Source organism: Crocodylus porosus, unplaced genomic scaffold (genome assembly GCF_001723895.1).
Source record: "Crocodylus porosus isolate Cpor-Errol unplaced genomic scaffold, CroPor_comp1, whole genome shotgun sequence".
Lineage (NCBI taxonomy): Eukaryota > Metazoa > Chordata > Crocodylia > Crocodylidae > Crocodylus > Crocodylus porosus.
This window is the reverse complement of record NW_017728903.1, coordinates 276224-299591: the sequence shown is the minus strand read 5'-3', so window position 1 is coordinate 299591 and position 23368 is coordinate 276224. Positions and strand designations below refer to the sequence as shown.

General features: G+C 46.3%; 1 protein-coding gene across 2 annotated transcripts in view; it reads left to right on the top strand.

Annotated features, from left to right (window-relative positions):
• Positions 1 to 14324, top strand: part of GMIP (GEM interacting protein) — a 38453-nt gene extending 24129 nt beyond the window's left edge. For both annotated transcript variants that reach the window (XM_019556707.1, XM_019556708.1), the window contains 14 exons: positions 988 to 1068; positions 2104 to 2292; positions 2884 to 3021; positions 3667 to 3857; positions 4019 to 4113; positions 5301 to 5384; positions 5540 to 5638; positions 6237 to 6376; positions 6617 to 6805; positions 7188 to 7325; positions 7914 to 8110; positions 8828 to 9110; positions 11279 to 11399; positions 12276 to 14324. In XM_019556707.1, coding sequence (XP_019412252.1) covers positions 988 to 1068; positions 2104 to 2292; positions 2884 to 3021; positions 3667 to 3857; positions 4019 to 4113; positions 5301 to 5384; positions 5540 to 5638; positions 6237 to 6376; positions 6617 to 6805; positions 7188 to 7325; positions 7914 to 8110; positions 8828 to 9110; positions 11279 to 11399; positions 12276 to 12790 — 2460 coding nt within the window. In that variant the 3' untranslated portion in view covers positions 12791 to 14324. The remainder of the gene's footprint in view (positions 1 to 987; positions 1069 to 2103; positions 2293 to 2883; positions 3022 to 3666; positions 3858 to 4018; positions 4114 to 5300; positions 5385 to 5539; positions 5639 to 6236; positions 6377 to 6616; positions 6806 to 7187; positions 7326 to 7913; positions 8111 to 8827; positions 9111 to 11278; positions 11400 to 12275) is intronic.
• The last annotated feature ends 9044 nt before the right edge of the window (positions 14325 to 23368 follow it).

The window sequence follows — 23368 nt, the reverse complement described above, 5'->3', positions numbered from 1 at the left end:
TAGTTAAAGCACCTCTGCCACTATTTTGATGTGTGGGATGCTAAATACACGAGACACTATGGGCATTTTAATCAGAGCAGGTCCCCAAGGCGTCCCCCCCACTCTCCCACCCTGGAACATGTGCGCTGTCGCTATTCAAGCCATCTACAATGAAGAGGTGACATGGTCTGCTTTAGGTTGCAAGTGCAGTTGTAGAGTAGCTCAAGGATGAGGGTTTCTGGCTTCTCACTAACTCACATGGTGCCCAGCTAAGTTATTTAGGGTGGAGGTAGAACTGGTGCTGCAGACTTACCCTTGTTACAGTGTTGGGCAACACAGAGTAATCTGGTTTCATTAAACTTTCTGGTGGGTGCATGAAAAGCAGATGCAATGGCTACTATTAACCTAATCAAGCTGCCCCACTAACAGAGGCAAGGTTAGCATCCTGATTGAAGCCAATTGGACGTTTTATACCAAAATGGTTTTCATCAGAAAATGCCAATTTAATTAGACTTTGAGGGAAAGTATCAGTTCAACAGAGCTTTCTTCCGGAATGTTTCTCAAGCCCAGCCTGTAATTTCTATTCAAAACCTGATTCAGAACAGGGAGCCTATAGCCTGGATGAATGCTGGGTTCATAACTACTGGGTTACTGGCTATTCTAGATGCTGCTGTCCATGGTTTGTCATGGAAAATTTCAAGAAGTATTGGGTTTGACCTAATGCAGAACTGGAAAACTTCTGAAATCTTGAAAAATTTGGGGAAATGGGAAAACTTTTTCCCATCTAGGTCTAATCCTAAAAATGCTCCTTAAGCACCCCCAGCTTTTGTAGACCAGGGCAAAGGACCATGACTGGTATTAGGGACTCGTCTTGGGTCTATCTTCTGTGACCTCCTTTCTAATACAAGCCATAGGACTTCAGTCAGAGGTCTGTGCTAAGCCCAGAAGCTTGTGACAGAGATAGTATGTAGGCATATAGTTTTCACTTGCACTGTTATTTCCTTGCAGCCTCTTACAGCCAAGAGGAATGAAATTGAAAAGTGGCGGAAAGAATTTAAGGATCAATGGACAAAAGAACAGAAGAGAATGGTAAGAGTCCTGGAGATGGCAGGCTGTGAGAGAGCCACATGCTTATGTCTGGCAGAATAATGAGAATGCCAGGCCTGTAAGAGCACACAGTAAAAAGTGCAAACAGCATCCTAACTGGGACTGCTTTTTCCTGCCCCACACTGCCCTATTGGTAAAGCCAGGAAAGCACTTGCTACATCCCCATGCAAAGATCATACAGAAAGGCAGTATACCCCAGGTTAATCTCTTTTCCACTAGCTCCCCTTAAAAGAGGTGAGGAACCCTGTGACAGCCCCCAACAGGATCATCAAGAGAACCCCCTGCCAATAAACTATGTGGAAAATACTTCTGATTAGCCACATGCAAGGGAAAATCATGCCCCAGTTTTCTAATTCTTAGGACTCAAAGGCACATCTACACATCACCCTGTGGTGATATTGTTACTGCACCAGGCTTTAGTAATTCCTTTTGGAAAAGCAGATGCAATGGCTACCTATTAACTTTTTGGAAGTACTAAAGGATGCTGCAGTAACTGCCCATACTGCACCATATGGATGGCACACAGTTATTTTTAGTCACCACTTTGCTGTAGCAGCATGCTAAAACAGGGGACCACACCACTACAGTAAAGTAGCTGCCAGTGACATGTAGATGCACGTGGTCACTACATTGCTATGGCAAGGTAGCGCAATGTGTAGATATGCCCAAAGAAAACTTTCTGAATATCTCCTAGTGCAGCAATGTCTGCCTGAATTTGCAACGAACACAAAACAACTCTGACACCTAACAATAATGATCATGAACATGTGTATAAGTAGCTGAAGGTCTAAAACAAGGATGGTGAGTTAGGGCAACGGGACTAGAAAAGGAAATTAGCAGGTACTGAAATCTGTTTCCGATAGTCGATGTTGTAAGCAATACTGGTGTACAGCGTCACTTTTCCTGCTGATTCCTAGCTGTACAGGAATGAAGGTAGGCATGTGTGTGACCCCCAGCAGCAGTGGTCTCCCTCCAGCCTGATGATGTGTCCTAAGTAAGCTCTTTGTCCGATTACAGAATGATTCCTTATCATCCTTGCGCAAGTCCCGTCTGCACTACATACAGCGCTGTGAGGAGCTGGAGAAAGCCAAATCACTGAGTGCCAAGGCAGAGGATGAGTACCAGAACATGGCTGCAACTCACCCTGTCAGTGCCAACAAGCAGCTGGAGAAACGGCGCCGGTCTCGTGAGGAAGCACAAGCAAAGGTAACTGTCATGAATCACGGAGCTCTCTCTCTTGCTCACTCAAGGAGAAAATGTCACCATGCCGTTATGGACACTTTTCATTTGCCAAAACTTGTTCTAGGGTAAATAAAATATTGGTAACATTTTCAGTTTAAAATGGAATGACAGCAATTTGGGGATTACCATACATTAGTTTGTTTCACTAGGTTTACATTTTCATCCAGCTCTAGCATCAGTGCTTTGACCTTAAGATTTGCTGGTGTGACAATAAGCTAAGACCTGCCTGGGTAGCAACCCAGTCCCTATCAGGGATACTAAATAATGCTTGTTGAAGTGCCTAGAGTCTGCAGACATGGCAGTGACCCCTCTAGTCTCTAGATTTATCTTAGGAGCATAAGGTAAACTCTGTTCAGGATGTAGCAGCAGGCCTGGGACTTACCATGTACCAGCACTAAGAAGCCCATAGCCTCCAGCTTGCTCTGGCTCCTATCTCACTTGACAGTCCCATTCATGGCTGCTCTGTGATCTGCACCATGGACTCCTTTTCATCATTCTCAGGGTGAGGATGCCTGGCACTGGCTTCTGTTTCATTCTGTGTTTACCTGCCCCCAGGTTCAGGAAACAGAAGCTACTTACAAGACATGCATCACTGATGCCAACTTTCACCGGCAAGAACTGGAAAAGGTGCGGGAGAGGATTGTCTCTCACATACGGAAACTTATTTACCAAGGAGATGAGGTGCTAACCCGGGTAAGTAGGAGACAGCAACTATGCAACCTCCCTCTATCTCAGACACAGAGGAGCTGCTATTTGGGTCAGGTCTCCCTGGTCCATCTCTGCTTTACTGGTAATTATCCTACATGTGGCTGTCCACAGGAGACATCGGGTCATATTCCAGACATCTGTTAAGCATTCAACACTAGCTTTACAAAGAGTAGCACTCAATATACCTAGCAATTACAACCACAAATCTCCTACTGCATTGGAGAGTCTCTGGCTTATGGCTGAACAACTGATGGTTGATACAAAAACCTGAGATCAGGATGCAGGGTCAGAACCAGTGGGAAAAACTCATGCTGTAGTTAACTTGGCACAGGGTAGGCAAAGTTCTCTCCTGGTTGCCAAAGGAGTCCCTGTTGGTTCTCATACTAGAATTACATTTCCTTCAGCAGCTAGGGGTGGGGAAAGGGACTGTATTTTGATGGTTTTCATGCAGACTCATTTAAACTAAGTGAATTTTTTAAATATAATTTAAGGGTAGGTAGGAATATCCACAAGCAAGAGGAGTACAAGTAATCAAAGGGTTTGTGCAAGAGTTTTACAAACAAGTTGAAGTTAGAGCCCAGGGAAGACCCCAAGCCTCAGTGTTTCAAGCTTTTTGTTGTTTCCATAAAGGTTACCCTGAGGATGTTCAAGCTGCGGCAAGATCAGGCAGAGAAGATTCCACTGGATTACCAGGCCATGACTGAATCCTGCAAACCCTACAAAATGGGTGAGAAATACCTGGATTTTATTCAGAAGCTGCAGAAGAAAGAGAACATCATGGAGGTGTATGAATTTGAGCCATATACTCCTGTGGTGAAGAGGTAAAGAAGTATAGAACTCCTTGAGAGCTTTGTCTTCTTATAGATATAAATCACTGTGTACATCTATGGTAGAATTATATATATATTAGTACTTATTGTTATCACCTTATTGTTACCTGGGAAAAGCCATTTCACAAAATCTGCTTGTACCTCATTCTCAGGTCTCCCTCTAGCGGTAGAAGAAAGAATCCACCGCAGCACACTGGAATCTCCTCCTCAGCTACTGATCTGACCTCCTCCTCAGAAGATGCATCAGGAAAGCAGCTTTCCTAAAACTGTGAACAAAGTCAGATTAATTTGAAAAGAAACATTAATATTCTCCATTGTGATACTAAAGCTTGATTTCTGTATTTAGGTAGCCATGAGTCACAAAGATTGGTTCATAATTACCTCTAAAGTAAGGCCAAACCCATTTTCCAGCTTGCAACTGGAAGTGATTTGAAGGCTGCATTTTCATAGAAAAGATTTCAGGCCCATAGAAGTCTGTTCCCTGATTGAATCAGGACAGTTTATTTTTACCACAAATTCAGGTGTCACTCATTCACCATCTACCTCTGAGACCAGAAGAATGTTCCAAAAGGAAAATTCTCTTCCGGTGTCATTCTGAGATTCTGTCAGGGGCCAAAATGTCATTTGGGAATGGTTTATTTCCATGACAAGCCTGGTAGCAATTTAACAATAGGACAAAAAATGCTGGTCCCTGGCCTGCATGCTTTGAAACCTCTTGTTCATCTCCAGCGATATGACCTGAACTGGAGATTTCCATCCAGGTTTAGAGATTAGGGTTGTGTTCCCTTCCCCCTGAATCTTTGCCTCTTGTTTCTTTATCCTGTGAAAATATTAATGGATTTTTCTGGCAACTAGGGACTTGGTGACAGCCATCATTGGCCCTTTTTATAACTCCATATTTGATTTCATGCTTGACTACTTCTTATGTGCATCCCAGCTCAGAGTGGATGTGATGGTGAAGTGAAGCCCATCAGCCTTCTACTATTATTCTTATCAGTTCAGTCCCCGGAGTATACTGCACTCAAGTTTTACATCCTCCTTTCATAGGATATTACATTTCATTACAGGTCTGACACTGCTTTTACCGCCTAAAAATCTCTCTCAAAGACATTTTGGAAATTACGTCCCTTCAATAGAAAACAACTGTCTTTACACTTTTATGATACAAAAGGACATTCCTGGAGGGCTTCCTAAAGTCTGACATGATTCAGCAAAATACCTGCAGATTACTGTATGTGTCTATTTGTTTGTCACTATGCCTGTGTTTTCACTTTAAAGTTATCCACAGAAGGTCGAAGGGGTCCTGTGGTTCTGCAGAATTATTAAAACAATTAAAGACCCAGGCAGAAAAAATATGCATAGCAGCACTTAGCAATCACTACTGAAACATTATGGTGTTGAGATGATTCTTATCATGTTATTCACCTTTTATAGGTGCAAACAAGTCATGGAGTGACACAGAAAGCCTTGGTGGAAGCGGTGAATTCCAGTCCCCAGATTCTCCTACTTCCAGCCCAGGTGAGAAGAGCAGTAATTTCTACCCAATATTTAAACTAACAAAAAATTACAAACAGAAATAAAACGTGGCATTGGAGTTTTTTCACACGCTGTAGGGAAAAACCCAAAGAACTCCTTTACTGTCTAAAATATAAACCCTTCTTTCTTGTCTCCAGGGAACTTTAATAGGAGGTTGCTAAAAGCTTCATCCACAGGCACCATGTCCTCCTTGGATGATTTTGAGGAGAGAGATTCATCTCAAACATATGAAAATGGTAAGCAGTAAAGAAAAATGATTGACAGATGAGAGACCACAGTAGAATTCTGCTTCCCATTGATTTTATGCTTACTTAAGTGAGATTCACGCATGCAGCCCTGCCAGTGCTGTAGCTGTCTAGTTCAGGATCCCATGCAGTTATGCTGCCCGCAGCTCAGTTGCAAGCTGTAAGCATCACAGCTATGGTGTCCAGCCTTCCCCAAACACAGACACACACACTGCTCTGCTGAGACTCCTTCATCACAACTCACAGTTCCCTCTGTTATCCCAGCCCAAGTCTCATTAAAACTCTGCAGCTGCTTCTCAGGGAATACCCCACTATTTGATTGCAGCTCAAGTAAACATACCCAAACTAGCCAGCTCTGGTCCTGGTAGGCATGCTGGCAGTGCTAGCTAAAAACCCATCCCAGGTCCTTCTCACTTATAGTGCTGTTCTGCCAGCAGTCTGTTGAGCACTCCCTGCTCTTCTGGCCAGAGGTACAGATCTGCTGTGGCACTGTCTGAACAAACAGGCTGCCAAATTCCTTTACATTTCTAATAAACATGGATGACCTTTTCCAATGTCCCCTTGTTCTGTTTAAATGATGCTGCATCAGATAATGGATCATTCCAGTGCCAGTTCAAGAACTTCACTTTGTCAACGGCGGCACAGACCCACCGGCTGCGAAAACTCCGGGGCCCATCCAAATGCAGGGAATGTGAAACCTTCATGGTCAACGGCATTGAGTGTGAAGAGGTGAGAGTGCCCAGAACCCCACAACCGTCCTGAGTCTGCCAACTGTAGCTGCAGTAACCTTGCTCAAGGGCCAGAATGAAGGCAGAGGAGGGTGCATCTCCCAATGGGAGGCAAAGGAACAATGCATAGAGGGAAGCAGCCTGTGATGTATCCCAAAGAAATACCTGAATTATTGAACAGCTGAGTTGTCATTGCTGAGCTGCAATTCGTGTCTAACCCAACACCGTCCTGTCATTGCAGTGCTACTTGGCCTGCCACAAGAAATGCTTGGAGAACCTTCTGGTCACCTGTGGCCATAAGAAGCTTCCTGCCCGCATGTCCCTCTTCGGCATCAACTTACAGCAGGTCTCCTTGCATTCCCCAAATAAAGTTCCATTCATAGTCACAAAATGCACCTCAGAAATTGAGGCTCGAGCCCTCGGAGTCCAGGTGAGCAGCACAGCATTTGCACCCACATAAGACCCAACCCTGCTCCTGCTGAGGCCTAGGACAAGGCTTCCTTTGGTTTTAATGGGAACTAGGTTGGGCCCTTGGCACCTTTCATCTCAAGGCACTTCACAGCGTTAATTACTGACAGGTCCTCTGGCAGCTGGCATATCCCACACTGAGACACAGAAAGAATTCTCTCCAATTCCTATCAGCTCTGCTGTTTCTAGTACCCTGCCATTCAGTCTCTTCACGTTACCTGTTCTAGAGACAATATCATATCAATGCCATGTTCTTTCTTTGTTTTTGCTGGCAAATGCCTGCTCCCTCTTCTCTTCTCCACTCTGTACCTGATTCCTTGACTTTGCTCTATTTAACAATGCAGGGGATCTATCGGATAAGCGGGTCCAAGGCCCGGGTAGAGAAGCTCTGCCAAGCATTTGAAAATGGGAGAGACCTGGTGGAGCTCTCGGAACACTCTCCCCATGACATCACTAGTGTCCTGAAGCATTTCCTGAAGGAGGTGGGTAGCAAGTCTCTCAGGGAAGCCAGAACCCACCTCTGGTCCCAACCACTTGAAAGCGCCAGGCTTGACTTCCTGGGGCAGCCTTGGGGGCAGCTCCTGCTCTCATGTTTCTCTTTGCTAGGTTTTTGAGGCACTGAAATGTGGCAATGCCTCTTTGTTGTGGGATCAGGCATTAATTCTGTCAGTTGTCTACTCCTAGAAACTGATCTTGTTACAACCTCTTCTGTGGTACTGTAGGCAGACTGTCCAGGATGGCTGTGGAGGGCTCCCAATCCCATCTGGGTACAGCGTTAATGCTCATGGCTTACAATGGGTGATGTCAAGCAGGGAACCTAATGCTTCCCTAAGCAGTAGCAGGTCTTGGATACTTTTGATCCTTCCCCATATTTAGTCTATGTAAATGGAAATTCTGGTGGAGGCTGGCCTCAACACTGGGATAAGAACTGGGGAGAGTCTGAAAGTGCAAGGTTGATTGGGACTAGAACAATGGGGCCACTGACAGCAGCAAAGGGTCATGCTGAGATTTTGCTCAGGTAATCAAACAGGCAGGATGCAATAACAGTTTTCCCACCCTGCCCCTTGCAGCTCTCAGAACCTGTGCTCCTGTATCAACTCTATGATGAGTTGATTGCACTTGCCAAGTATCTGCAGAGACCTGGAGAAGGGAAGAGAGACAGCTCAGGGTTTTCATCGGACCCTATCCAGAACATGAAGGACGTGCTGCACAAACTGCCTCTAACGAACCACAACACCCTGCATCATCTTGCTGCACATCTATACAGGTAAGGGATGCAGCAGTTGTCTTATTGATTAGACACTCCAAGAGGAGCAGCTATGGCGTCTGTATCAAAAGAGGCCAGGGAGGACAGCTGTGAGAGAGGCAAAAGGCCAAAGGGAGTTTGGATTTTAGTGGCTCCCAGCAAGGGGGAAGGAAAAGCTGTTGATGCAAAATAAGATGTCTTTTGCACAGCAGAAAGCCAGCAACTGACAAGAGCTTTGGACCTCTAGCTCGTTTCATCCAACATGGAAGAAGGATCACAGTGATAACCCCCTTTTCTGGGAGCTGCAGTTTTCACCAGGCTTAGAGAAACCCCACAAGCAGCTATATAGTCTGAGTGTATGCAGAGCAGTGCATTGTCTGTCCATTCCCTCCACCCTTCCCACCTGTCTAGCTCCCTGCAGTAATTTATTTCTTTACTACATGTAATTAGCCATATTAGTCTGAAGTCAAGCAGAAGATATGGTAGATCTGTACTTTACAGACTAACCAAATCAGAAGTGCATGAGCTTTCAAAAGCGGCAGCTTACTTCATTTGATGCATGAAACTTATGTATCTGATTTAGTCAGTTTCTAAGGTGCAAAGCTACCCTGCCTTCTGCCTTTCTTTACTAGGAAAGGATTGAATCAGCTTACTCCATACCAGCTCATTCCATCTGTCTGCCCACTGCAGTAGGGCTCAGGGTTGGAAGCCCCTAACAATGTTGTTTTCCTTCTCTAGGGTGTCTGAGAGATATGAGGAGAACAGGATGTCTGCCAACAACTTGGGGATAATCTTTGGGCCAACACTGATCCGACCCAGTGCAGGGAGCGATGTCTCCATGACCTGTCTTGTAGACTCTGGATACCAGGCACAGATTGTAGAGTTTCTCATTCTGAACCATGAAAGGGTCTTTGAGCGTTTTTCCTTGTCCCCTGGATGCGAAAACCCTTCACAAGAGGCCTTGGCACTGAAAGATGAAGATCAGCAGAGCCCCAGCAAAGAGAAGACTATGACCCAAGAGGTAGAGCTCCCAGACACTGAGCTGGCCTCAGTGACCCTGTTGTGACAGGGAAAAGGACTGGAAGCTAAAGAAAACTTTCTTACAGAAAGTGGTCAAATTTGGCATCAATAGATTATTCAGATAACAAAAAGCAGATGGGTCAATCCTTGTGGAATGGGAGTAATGAAGAAATGTTAAGCAACAGATCACTCAGAGAGTGCAGTCCTCCTAATATGATTCAGGTTTCTCCAGATTAAGTTACTTAGGATATTACTGTTTCTCTCAGTAAACAGATAGTTTTACAGCTTGTGGAACTGGCGATATATAAATAGCAAAGACTGGCAGGATGCCCAGCACATCCCACATGGCTCTGCTGGGACTGCTCCCCTGAGGTTGGGAGGGTGGTAGCCAAACATGCTGTATTTCTGTGCTGCTATAAACCTTCAGCATTCCCAGCTCCCCAGTTGACCCCACTCTTCCCTCACAACCACTATTAGCAGTATTCCTCTTCACAGCACTTTAAAACCTGAATTGGCACAACACCTTGGGAACTAGATCAGGGTTATAATATTCATTTGACAGTTGGCTTAACTGAAGCCAGGGAGCAGGGAAGTAGTCAGAGGGCAGCACGGAGGGAGGCAGCTGCCAGAATTATAGGGTATGGGGCCCTAAAGTCTTGTCTCCTGCATGTGCAGGCAACTCTTTACCCAAGGAATTTCCAAAATTGCCATTTCAAATCCTCACACGCAACTACAGTGTACAAAATCAGAAACTCCAGGAATCACCTGTTATGTGCAGTGGGTAGACTGGGGAGACAAGGGTGCTATCAGTGCTCTACCACCGCAATGACAGAGAAGTAATTAGTACATGGTCAAAGGCTCCTAGGAAGATGACTGGGCCCTACTCAACAACTTCTAGCCTGGGAAGATGATCATTCCTTATTACCTAATGCTTTCTTTATTAAAAAAACCCCTAAGACATCCTGTATAACTTTGCAGCAGGAATGGTTAAGTTTTGTGGCTAGTGTCAAAAACTTTTTAGAAACAGGGTCATCTATTACATTCTAAGGGAACTTTCCATGCAATAGTAATTAATAAAACTGAATCCTGGAGTCTGTGCTTAAGTTTATTCAGTCCTTACACAAGACTCCCGTTGCCTTCTGTAAGAGGACTGGTCCCATATGAGCTGATTCCTGAGCCCTTGTTCATGCCAGTTCCTTACCCCTCTTGTTTGTATCTGATAGCAAGTACTTAACTGTAGTTAAGAGTTATTTCTGCTGCTCCCTATCCATCTTTCCCCTTCTGCAAGGGAAAAATGGGAGGGAATCATCAAGTGATCCCTGCACACGATAGATAACTTGATTCCTGCCCAATAAAGCTGTGCATCACAATCCATCCAGCAGAAATCGGAGAGCTGACATGAATTTAGCACCAGTTTCATAAACAATCACACTGAGCTTTTAATTGGCTCATTCCTGATTAACATTGGGCATAAGTCCGCTGTAGACTACAGAACTACCAGTCCATGCAGGGTGTTCTGCATGTACCATAAACTGGGGCATGAATCACAGACCCCCCAAGGTGGAATAACTTGTACCTATCTAAGGTGGTCTGTTTTAATCCTGTGTATGGGATGTGCTTCTAAACTTCATCACAGCACTTTCCTCTCCCCAAATGTAAGTCACTCCTTGTATGCCTTTTGTGGCAGTCAATGTAGTCCACTGGCTAAGGCCCTGAGCTGGGACTCAAGACCTGAATTATACTCTTGGTTCTGACCTGACCTGTAACCTTGACAAGATCCTTCTCTTTGCCCTTCTACCTTTTGCCTATTTAGAGTGAACTCTTCAGGATGGAGGCTGTCTCATTAATTACATGCAGGGTCCAGCAGAACAGAGGTCTCCAGGTTCCACTGCAGTACAAGTTTCTTCCTTACCCTGGACTCCAGCTCTAAGGCATTTGTCCCCTGCTTGCTGATCTGGTTGTCTCTCTCTCCCACTGAGCCTGCCAGCTTAAGTGAGATGGTTCTGTGCTGGACAAGCCAAAATGGAGATCAAGACATTTTTACCCCTAACCATTTAACTGTGTTCACTTGGCTACTGGCTGCAGAACCCAGGGGGTTGAGAGTATCTTAATGATTCCAAAAAGAGAGCCCTGTAAAAGTGGGTTCACAGTCATGGCTTTTTCCAACAGAACTTCTCCTCCAAGCACGATTCGAGAGAGGGCTACCTGCCTGATTATCCATCTTCCAATGAAGCCATCAATGAGCTGACTCTGGAGGGAGCCTGCAGACCCCTAAGTGTGGATACCCTAGGTAAATGTGGAGCAGGCACACCTGTTCCAATTTGGGGTGTTGTGATATGTTTCTGAGTTTTTACAGCAATATATCCTCCTGTAGGAACATGCACAGCAGCACTAAACACACAGCTGGCTCCTTTTCTGTTTTACTGTACTAGTCCCCTTTATGTAGACAGCCTGCTGTGGCAGCACAACTACCACACCACCTTGTCTTGTGGTCTCAGGGTACATTCTGCCCTTCTCAGCTGGGATTTTCTTTCACTCTACCCAGGGACTGCTACTGGAGGCCCATAGTTACAGGCCAGTAGTCAGTTCTCTGAGGGCACCAACACACCTGCAGGGAGGTTGTTCTGATGCGCTGTAAATCCAGTGTGCTGGAGCAGACTGCAGGAGCACAGAAATCAATGCACTCCAGCAGCCTCCAGTGTCACGTGCATCAGCATCCCTGTGCTGAAAAATTATGGTAGGGCTTTTTGAACTGAAGCTTATTTAACAAGATTTAGTTCAAAGTGCTCCACCGCCATTTTTTCAGTTCAGGGAAAGGACGCTGATACACACGAAGCTTGGGCACTTTTAATTAGCATGCTCGCTAATCAAAGCGCACCCCCTCCCAGAGCATGTCTATAAACACCCTAAGGTGTTACAGGCAGGATGCACTGGCTTAAAAATACAAGTCTGATCCTCCTCACATACACATTTCACACCATTGATGTCTGAAGTCACTTCTGATTAACACCAATATAGGGGGAGGATGCTCCATCTAACAGTGCTGACAGTAGCCTCTACTTGTGCATTTTTGTAGGAGAAAACAGCTTTTCACATTAACCAGCCTCAAACCCAGGGCCTAATGGGAGTCTCATGTTAAAATAACTCTCTCTAATTTTTTGTTCAGAATTGAACAGAAATATTGGCACCGAGCTGGAGGATCCTGAGGAATCTGTACAGGAAAAGCCAGATGTAGATTCAGATGCTGTTCTAGGAACACAAGCCAGGGGGCACTTCAGCCGGCAGCCTGTGAAGTATGCTCGAACCCAGGCAAAAGTGAAGCCAGTCATTCCCAAACCTCCCAGTTTGCCTTTGATGACAGCTGCTCTGTCTAGCTCTGTGATCGATGCTGATGCAGCAGGCAATCTGGAAGACAACAGCCCCATGCCAAAGGAAGTCCTGGAGAAAAAAGGCAGCAACAGCAGGGCCAGCTCACCAGAGACCAGCACACTGCAGCGTCGCTCAGGAGGGAAACAGCAGCAACTCAGACATTTTGAGATCACTCAAGAAACTGCTAGGATTGTCTCCAAGTTTCAAACTGATGACACTTCCACAATATGCCCTCAGGTTTTTCTGGGCAAGGGAAACACAGACTGCACTGAGCCAGCAACAAACCCCAGCCTGGAGGAGACACCACTATAGGGAAACCTTTTTGAGAACAGTGGAGATCACACTGATTGAAAAGGAAAGTGCTACGCTCCCATTATGTGCTTCTTGCTGAAGGAAAGGACAGAAGATAACAAGGTAATGACCAAATCTCTGCAACTGTGTTCAGGATGAAGATAGGAGGAAAGGCCTCTGCTGCAGATCACTAGACAAGCTTAGGGGTAGCCCAGAAATTTGTTTTTTACACATCAGCAAGCTTCATGTGAGGATTAATAAGTCCAGAGGTTCTGGCGCTGAAAAGAAAATGTCTGCACCTGATGCCAGGTGCTTAGTTGGAAAAGATGGATCCAGTCTGGTTACACAGCCCAGTTCAGTGTAATGCACAATTCAGGCAATACAGAGAGAGCAAGAGCTGTCTTACTTAGCAGCAGCCAAGGAAAGAAAATTTGCTGAAGGTTACAGCACTGGAAAGGAAACCCTCACAAACTGTTACTTTCTTACAGATACAAGGTGCACTGTTTGCTTGTTTTTAAGTTCACAGCCTTCCTCATTCTTCAGTAAAAATCCAGTGAGGCAGGTACACTGGCAAGTCTGTGTACTCTGGGTTATAGTGCTTCCATTGTTGCAGTCTCCAGTTTCTATAAACACAGATAAAAACATAAGTAATTTTAAAGACAGAAAGGTTGCATTTCCCAGTGGGCTGCTCCCCCACTCCATCTTTTCCCTATATCTTAATTCCACCTCCTTGCTTTTTCACACTCTTCACTCCCCTCTGTCCTTAACTGAAACATCTTGAATTAGTAGAACCATTAAAAGTTGTGTCACAAATACAATACCTGCTTCCATTGCAAAAAGGAAGATTATCAGCAATCAAAGACAGGGTAGCTCATTGTAGCCTGGTTGTTCTCAGCATCTTCAATGCCTGGATCTTCCTCCCACCCAGACAGGATTTAGCTGAAACCCCATCCTAATAATGAGCTGACACTTAAATGGCTCATTCTAGTCTTAAAACTAACAGGCTACCTTGAAATAAAATGTTAGGTAGTTACATGGAATAATGTATAGTGTGAGCACTGTGATCTACTGCTATGGATTTCCTTGCTCTTTGGTTATGTACATAGTCCAAAGCTTGCCTCTCTTCCAGCAACAGTGAAAGGACATCTGTACAGGGAGTATTTCACTGGAAGTAAAGTACATACCAACCTAGCACCATCTCTCTGAGAAAGCCATAAACAAATGATTTATAACTAACGTGTCATTTCCCCAAGCCATTAGAGAGGGTGTCTCTTTTTTACCCTGGTAAACTTAGCCACCATTTCCCTTTCCTCCCTTCATCTCTAATCTTTCCGCTTTCTCCATTTCTTAACAAAAGTTTATGAGAAACGCTAAGTATCTGTTCCCAGTTGTATGGCATAGGCCAAAGAAATGAAGGGGGCAGGGGGGAGGATATATAAACAAAAAAATCACTCCTTACTGTTCCCCTGCAGAATTATGTATTTATTGTTAATATGTTGTTTGTATCCTTGAACATTAAGTTATCTTTAATAAAACTGGTTTCTTTAATAAGTAACTGGGAGTTTTATTATAAGCTCTTCATGTTCTATTAGTTAAATAAGCATTTATGAAACCCATGGATGGACTTTATTGGCTTGTTTTGTTACTGGTATATGCCAACGGTGTGCTTGGCCCTTTATCAAACCAAAATTAAAGGCTCCCTGCCCCTGAAGAGCTCACAATCTAAGGGACTGACAGAAAGAAGACAAGCTACGCTCCATGAACCAGAGGAGGAAGGTAATCCAGATTTCCCTTCCTTGGCCCCTGTTTGAACCATTAAGACTGCAGTCTCCACAGTCCTACTGATCCTGCAACATGAGCTCTGGTTACATACATGTACCATCAGACTACTCTTTATGTACTTGCAAATCCACCAAAGGGCTTCTAGTGAACAGGGACCCCAGAGCAACTCACGTGTGATCAAGCAGAATGTTTGGATCTAGTAATACTCAGACCCTTTAAAACACCAGTTTGAACATAGTTGGCCTCACATGCACCAGACAGAATATTTTCTAAACTTTCTGCACACTTTGTGGAACTGATCCCTGACCATCATAAACTGACTTGGAGGATTTACATTGGTTGAGGTGCTGCCTCCATAGTGCCACTAGAGAGCGCCCATGACTGTACCCCAGCACTTAACTCCAGAAGCATGATATGTAACAGCAACTAAGGAAAATGTTCCCTTGCAGCAGTTACAGAAGGGGAACCGCAGCTCAGGAGCAACTCTTGTGCTGTAACTGTTATGTGTGCATGAGCCTGTAGCAGTACAACTGAGTTAAATCACCCCAGCTTTAACCCTGGATGCACAAACAGAACAGAGACAGGGCCTACAAGAAACAGACCATGGGTGTTTGACAGTAACAAGAAATATCACACCTTGAAGTACTGGGAAGATAAAAGAATTGTAGCTGGGTCACAGACTGCATTAGGCTCCCTCCAGACATGAGGCACCATTTTTAAAAGCCCCTCACAATGGGCGAGGGAGGGTGGGGAGGATTCAGAAAGGCCAAGATCAATTACAGTATTAGCCACAGGAAAGGTCCCATTGGTATATGCCAGGGGTTTGCCAAGATTTCTAAAAGCGGAAGAACCGGCCAGAATGCTTTCCAGCTGCTCCTACCTCTTCATGAACTAACAGTTTCCTCAAGATTGCAAGAAAAAAAAGAGCAGAAGTCAAAAGTAAAAGCCTGGAGGACCTACCAAGCTATTGGGCTTTGAAGCAAAATCCAGCTATCTGGCTTTTCTTTTCTTTTTTATAACTGTAACTGTGAAAAAGCTGCAAATGATCCCTGACAGGCACTAGGGTGTAAAGGGCAATACTGGGGAGAAGCATGGATATCTTAGGAAAGCTGCAGAGATCTCTAGCCTTTGATACTTGGGTTCAAGTGAATCCCTATTCAAGGCTTCCATTTTAAATCAGTTTAACAAAAAAGATCCTGCTCATATTTCCCTGCTGTCCAGCTGCCAAGGCTGTGTTTTGACAAGCGAGTGAAATACTTGAACCCGCATTTTGCCTCCTTGGCCCTCCTCTCCCTGCTCCTCCCCCAGGGTTCTTACAAGTGTGATCCTTCCTGGTTCATCCCCTGCAGCATTGCTCTGAGCTAACAAGCGGTGGATTACAACATGAATTGCAATACACTTTCCAGAACAGACAGGAAGCAGAATGTGTCTTGAAGATGCTGTGACTTTAAGCTTGCCAGCTGCGGGCCAAGTAATTTAAGCCAGTTAGTTGTAATCACTGCCATATGCAGGAGTTTCTTCATATTCCCCTTCCACAGTATGAGTCACTGAGTTTAAATCTGTTCCTATAAAGAAGGCTTTCCTAACGCAAATTCAGCAACTTCTCTGAGGAGCTGTGAGACCCTGCACCACAACTGGACAGACCCCCAGCCAAAAGGAGGGGCCAAAAGGATTATAATTTATCCATTTTTCTATCCATCCATGCCTGGAATTTCTCAGGGAGTTGTCATTGTTCTAGCCAAGTTCTGGCATATTTTAGCATTAGTCCCTACTGTTAATAGATCCTGTCCTGCCATAGAACAGGAGCAATGGCCTCTAGCGCTGACCCAGGTCAGGTGACTGCGTGCAGGCAATACATTTCAGTCATTCTGCAACTATATCCAGCAAATTACACTTTTATTATGTCCCAGCAGTGACTGTGGAAGAGAATGCAAAGTGTGTGTTTTCTTTAGAGAAGGCCCCACGCTGCTGATTCACCCCTCAGGGGAGTCAAGCAGAGTCAACAAGCAGGCTTTATTCTGATGCTGCTGCTCTTGGAACCAAGCAGCGGAAACCACAGGCTGAAACTGGGACTAGGATACGGTTCCCAGTGGGGAGACTGAAGACACTAGGGAACAGCTTTCCAAGGGAAATGATGGAAGCTCCTTCCCCAGTCAAATCAGGTTTTGCAAAGGCCAGAACTTCTTCCATTCAAAAGCTTATCTAACTTTATCCCAGTTATACAGCTGGTTCAATAAAAGAAATCCTTGTCTCTCACATAAATACATGGTATCTGTGAGGCCCTGCTTACTTTCTGGATTGTGAGGTCTTACGGGGGGTGCAGTCTTGGGGCCTCAGCATCAGTCTTAAAACATCACCAGCACCCAGAGCCAGCCTTAGGGGTAGGCAATGTGGGTAAATATCCAAGGCACTATGGTGAGAGCGGCACCACACACACATACACACACACGTGAGCAGCTCATGCTCACAGCAGCGCTCTCCCCCAGCCCCGCCATGCCCTAGCCCATCCCTACCCCAGGCAGGAGGATTGGTGCCCTGCCCAACCCACCTCTCCCCCCTCCAGCAGCTGCTGAGCAGCGGTGCCTGCCCACCCACCTGCATGGCAAACCATGCCACTCTGCTTCCCTGCTGGACTGTGTCCCACACCCCAGCCCGCCTGCCTCTGGCTGCAGCAATGCCACTGACTTGCCAGGTAGTGGGGGAAGGGGCACCATTTTCCCTATGCCTGGTTCTGCCTACAGCACTTGCCCTACCCTTCATCCTGCCTCCACATGCAGGCCCCTGGCCCTCCTTCCACTGCTCCAGCCTACCCTGAGCCTCACACCTCCCACAGCACCACCTCTATTTGCTTCCAGGCCCTGCCAGGAGCATCCTCTCTAGTCCCAGGACCATACAATGGCAGACAGTTTTCCTGTGGGCATGGCATCTCTCCGGGTTAAAAGCACAGAAGGTGGCAGTCCACATTTGCAGGGGGGGGCAATGGCAGCCCATGGAGGGAGGGCATTTTGAATGAGGGGTGCTGGCGAGGGGTGCCTCCTCACCATGGCTCCCTGAGGGGCAGGTGGGATTCAGGGCTTATTTGGGCAAGGAGACAGACTGGAACTGCTTCTCGGGGCAGGGTCCTGGACCCTGCACCAGGATCCCACACTGAGGTGTAACCTAGTGCACTGAGCGCTCACAGCTTTCATCAGTGGTCCTGGCCTGGCTCAGGACTTAGGCCACCACGGCTCCAGCCCTGGCCCCAGCCAGAGGGCTCCAGCCACAGCTGATGCAGTTTGCTTAACTTTCCAGTGGTTGGGGCCAGGACTTTGGCAAGCAGGCCACAAATTAGCCTGCACCCTCCGTGTACCACTCCAAACCTCTTCCTTTCTCCGATCTACTGCTCTGCTTTCCACTCCCTGCCTGATCTGCCACTCTGCTTTCTGCTCCCCGCCCTGTCTGCTGCTGTGCTGCCTGTTCTTACCCTGATCTGCTGTATGCCACACTGAGGCTGCCCTTGCCACTTCTGGCATACATGCCACAGAGCAGCCACCCCTGTGTTAGAGGCTGCAAGGCAAGGCTGCTTCCTTGGTGCCTTACCTCCATTTCAAAGGGCGCTCCTCTTTCCGCTGGGTTCATGGTCTGTGGCTGAGACCATTCACAGTCCTGAGTGAACCTGTGAAGTTCTGACAAGGAATTATCTCCAGGTCTCATTCTCACCTCCCACTTCAAAGGAGGAGCAAGGGAGCCCTTGCATATTGGCTTATCTGCTGCCATAGCTTCTCCTTGCTTGCTGTTTTCATGGCAGTGTTATGAACAGGCCACCCTCTGACCCCTGTAATGCTGAGCTGGTTCCCAGGGGGTAGCTGTGATTTCCGTAGGTCTCCATATAATTGGGACATAAAGCCATAGTAACCTTATCAAGGAGCCTTTTATCCATGAAACGATCAAGAAAACAAACATCTTGCTTTGAGCTTGTTTTCATCAGTCAATATTCATTCAGGGCACAATGCAGCTGTCTAATCCAGCCAATAAAGGTATTTCTGAGTCTCAGGAATAATCAATAACCCTTTTATCGCAAACTGGATTAAAGGCCCCAGGGTTTCACAACTGGAGACCTTGATTCTGTTCTGTGAGCCTCTTGTCACCATCACCGTGAGGCAGAAATTGGGTTAAATAAACTGAACTCTGACTGGATTAGAACTCAAGTGCCTGTTAAATTGTCAGGTCCTATATAAGGTGAACCGTGACAACAGGACACAGTTTTGAGGCTTTGCCTCTGTCCCTTTACAAATCTCTGGAAATGTGATTTTTCCTCTTCCCCGTTTGTCATTGGATTCCCTTGCAAAATCATTAGGAGCCTGATCAAATATCCATTGAATAAAAGAAACTCCCTCTGTTGACCTTACTGGGCATTGGATCAGACCCTAGTTTTATTTTTCCTACACAGAAGGCATGTCTACATGAGACGCTACTGCACAGTTGTTACTGAGCATTTATTTAGTACTTGTATTAGCATTAAATAAATGTGCAGTAACTGGAGCTACTGTGCAATAATGCCAGAGAACATATTTTAGGTGTCACTATTGCGCAATAGCCTAATAATACTGCGCAATAGCACTGCCCATACTGTGAGGTGCTACTGCAAAGTATTTTTCAGCTACTGCTCAGTCAGTATCTTGTGTGGATGTGCCCAAAGGGCCAAAATTTGCTCTCACAGACACAAATGTATAATTAAGATAACTCTACTAGCTTCAAGGATAGTGTTTGGGCTTATAGAAATTACACATTAACTGGTTTTAGTGATCAGAAACTGGTTTAAACCTGTAACAGAAACTCAGTTCACATAAACCGATTTTAAAATAGCCAAACCTGGCTGGATGTAGCATCAGACTTAACTGATTTAGGTGAAACCGGTTTGTGGAACTTGTGTCCCAGATCCCTTCCTGGTTCAAGTTAACTCACAGTCCCTCAGCATCCCAGGATGCTTTGCAGCCCTCAGCTATGCTGTCAGCTCCAGTGGAGCAGGGATTGCCTCTCCCCTCTGCTCCCTAGCCTGCTTCCTGCCTGAGTCTGTGAGCCCATGGGGGGTAGGGAGGAAGAGAGGGGGGAGGGGCAGAGGAACAGACCCCCAGATCCTCCTAACCATGGTCTACGCAGCATGTGGGGGGAGGAAAAGCCGCCACAGTTGGGACTTTTTGACCCAGGGAGCTGAGGGCAGCTGCTGATTGCTTCTGCCACTGCCACACAAGGGAGGGAGAAGAAGTCCTCCAGGCATGTCTGCCCATGCAGCCCAGCATGGGGGCACTGGGGAGCCCCCACCTTGGGGGGCTTCCCTTCACCTCAGCCCCAGGCAGCCCCAGGGAGCTGAGAGGAACTCTTCCCCTCCTGAACCCCAGAGCTGCATGCCTTAGCCCTGGAGTCTCAGGCAGCCTCAGGGGATGGAGGCAAATTCTTCTGCTCCTCCGCTGCTGTGAGTCTGAGGAAAAATTAGTTCCTGGGGGACGGAAAAAATTCCCTCCAGTCCTTGAGGATACCCTGGACTACCCCTGAGACTCGCAGCAGCTGAGGCCAGCAGCTCTGGCATTCAGGAGGGAAGGAATTCCCCTTAGCTCCCTGGGGCTGCCCGGGACTGGGGGACCCTGGGCTGGGGTGAGGGGCCCAAACTAAGGGCTCCCCAGTGCCTCTATGCTGGGCTTCAAGGGGCAGGCACCCAGCCAGGAGGACTTCATCTTCCCTCCCGCTTGTGGCAGTCAGCAGCTGGGAAGGGGGAGGGAGAAAATTCCCCTCAGCTCCCCAGGGCTGGGGACCCCCTGAGGGGGAGGCTCCCCCAAGGTGGGCCAGCACCTGAACAGGGGGCTTCTTACCCCCTGTGGAGGGACAGCAGGGGTTAGGGGCATGTTGGGGGCATGTACTAGGGAGCCAACTGGGGAAACTTGGCTGGGCAGGCAGTGGCCAGCAGGTTGGGAGACATGGTCTAGCACCCCCTGCCTTTCCCAATTGAAAGCATCAGTTCAGTTGGTTATATCAGTTCAACCTACACAGCTTAGAGGAAGCTGCCTAGATTGAATTGATTCTGCCTTGGGCTTTTTGACTGTCTGTTCTTAGCCATGCTGTTTGGCTTTGACCTTGGGATCAATATTTTTATGTTGCATATGAATGCAGATAAATGATTTTTCACATATAATATCCCCACTCTTTATTAGCAGGAGATATCTGCAGAAAATATGAGGCCTCCCCTCAGTTACATCCACTGCCAGCTTCTGTTGCGAGGAGTGACTTCCATTAAACCAGCAACAAAAGCTGGCGCACGGGAAATTTAGGTGGGTGGGAAAGATCCAGGAGAGCCCCTAGGCTGAGATTTTCAAAAGCACCTTGGGGCCAGGCCTTCATGAGAGACTTTTCTTGGTATAGTAATGATATTTAGGGTTGGATTTTATTTACTGTAATTTGTATATTGACATAAATCCTAGCACAAATGCCAAAATAAGGTATTTTCCCTAGTATAAATTATTTTGTTTGAGGAAACAATCAATATAAGCCATATCAACAAAAGCACTTCCCCCCACCCCATATCAGCTGTATCTACACTATGCCAACAAACATTTTCTTAAATAACAAAATATCATGGGAAAAGGGGCTCCAAAGACCTTTAGGTTTCATTAGAAAATCTTGTTCCCCTCTTTTTGTCAGAAGCCATGTAGGCAGGTTCCTGATATTGGACTCTCCAGCAGGCAAATTTTAAAAGTCTCAATGTCAAACTAATTTCTGACACTGAATTCCACCCGTAATCTTTTGCTAGCCATTCATCCCTCAGCTTCAAGTTAGGTAAGACAGGCAGGAATCCATTAGAATCAGTTGGGAGTCATCATTTCTCAGTGCTGCTGCCTACTTTGTTCTTTATTATCTGGCATTTGTGTAAAATAAGTAAATAGCCTGCCTTCTATTTTGGAAGGAACAGTGGTAAGTTAGCTGCTGGTTCTCTTAATAATTTCCAGATGGGATCAGGGGATTCTCTCAGCCTAGAAAAGACCAGTCAAAGTTTGCTGACTTCTGATAATCAGGTGTTTAATTGTCAGCTGGCTAAGGTGAAATAGATCCCTATCTGCAGACTCAGCAGGCTTCTTCTCAGGTCACTTCCATCAAAGAAAGGGATGCTCCAGGCAGCCTGTCCAATCTGGTTTTGTCCCCTTTCAAATCAACATGAACAAAACAATTGGTAACGCCAGCCTGAGAAGAGAGGTCTGCTGGGTGTTTCGGTGAGGGCAACCATGAGGGGTCACACTTATAATTCATAGATTTCATAGACATTAGGGCTAGAAGGGACCTCGGAAGATCATTGAATCCAGCCCTCTGCCCCAGAGGCAGGAAGTCATCTAGGGTCAAAGGATCCCATCAAGACAGACATCCAAATGTTAAAAGAGTCCAGAGGAGGTGCTTGAACCGCCTCCAGCAGCAGTCTATTCCAGGCCTTGGGGACTCGGACAGTAAAGAAGTTTTTCCTTATGTCCAGCTTGAAACGGTCTTGGAGGAGTTTGTGACCATTTGACCTTGTCATCACTTGGGGCACTCTGGTGAACAGGCATTCCCCCAGATCCCAATGTAGACCTCTTATATACTTATAGGCAGATACCAGGTCCCCCATGAGCTTGCACTTTTACAGGCTGAAGAGTCCCATGGCTCTCAGCCTCTCATCAGAGGACCTGTTCTCCTGTCCTCTGATCATGCACGTGGCTCTCCTCTGGACTATCTCAAGCTTCTCCACATCCTTTTTAAATTGAGGAGCCCAGAATTGGATGCAGTACTCCAGCTGCAGCCTCACCAAGGCCAAGTACAGCGGGAAGAAGATATCCTGGGATTTGCTTTAGAAGCATCTATGGATGCAAGCCAGAGTTTTGCTTGCTTTACCACCTACGACATCGCATTGGTGCCTCATATTCATCTTGTGGTTAATTATGACCCCCAAGTCCCTTTCAACCGTGGTGCTAGCAAGCGTAGCACTGCCAAGCCTATAAGCATGCTGCAGGGTTTTTTTCCCAAGGTGGAGAACCTTGCATTTTTCAGTGTAGAAAGACAGCAGGTTTTCATCCACCCATTTTCTGAGCCTGTCGAAGTCAGCCTAGATCACGCCTGTTCTCAGGTGTGGACACTTTACCCCAAAGTTTGGCGTCATCAGCAAACTTGGTCAGTCTGCTTCTGATACCAATGTCTACATTATTAATAAAGATGTTAAAGAGTATAGGTCCAAGGATGGAGCCTTGGGGGACCGCACTGATCATGGCACACCGCAATGATTTACTTCTGTCTATTACCACTCTCTGGGTCCGACCTTGGAGCCAGTTCTCCAGGCATCGGGCTGTGATGTAGCCAAGGCTGCAGTTGGCCAATTTTTTCATGAGGACATCATGGGACACCAAGGCTTTTTTAAAGTCAAGAGATATGACATCAATCTCTTCTCCCTTGTCCAGGTGATATATCACCTGGTCATAGAAGGAAATGAGATTGATCAGGCAAGACCTACCCACAACAAACCCATGCTGGCTATCCCTCAGGATGTTGCCATCAGCTAACTTGTCAAGAATGGTCTCTTTGATAATTTTTTCCAAGATCTTCCCTGGGATAGAGATCAGGCTGATGGGCCTGTAGTTCCCCGGATCTACTTTCTCCTTTTCTTGAAGATGGGCACCACATGGGCCTTCTTCCAATCTTCAGGCACTTCACCTAAGTGCCACGAGTTCTCAAAAATCCGTGCCAGTGGCTGAGCTATGATGCCTGCCAGCTCCAGAAGTTCCCTGGGGTGTAAGCTGTCTGGGCCAGCTGACCTGAAGGTGTCCAGCC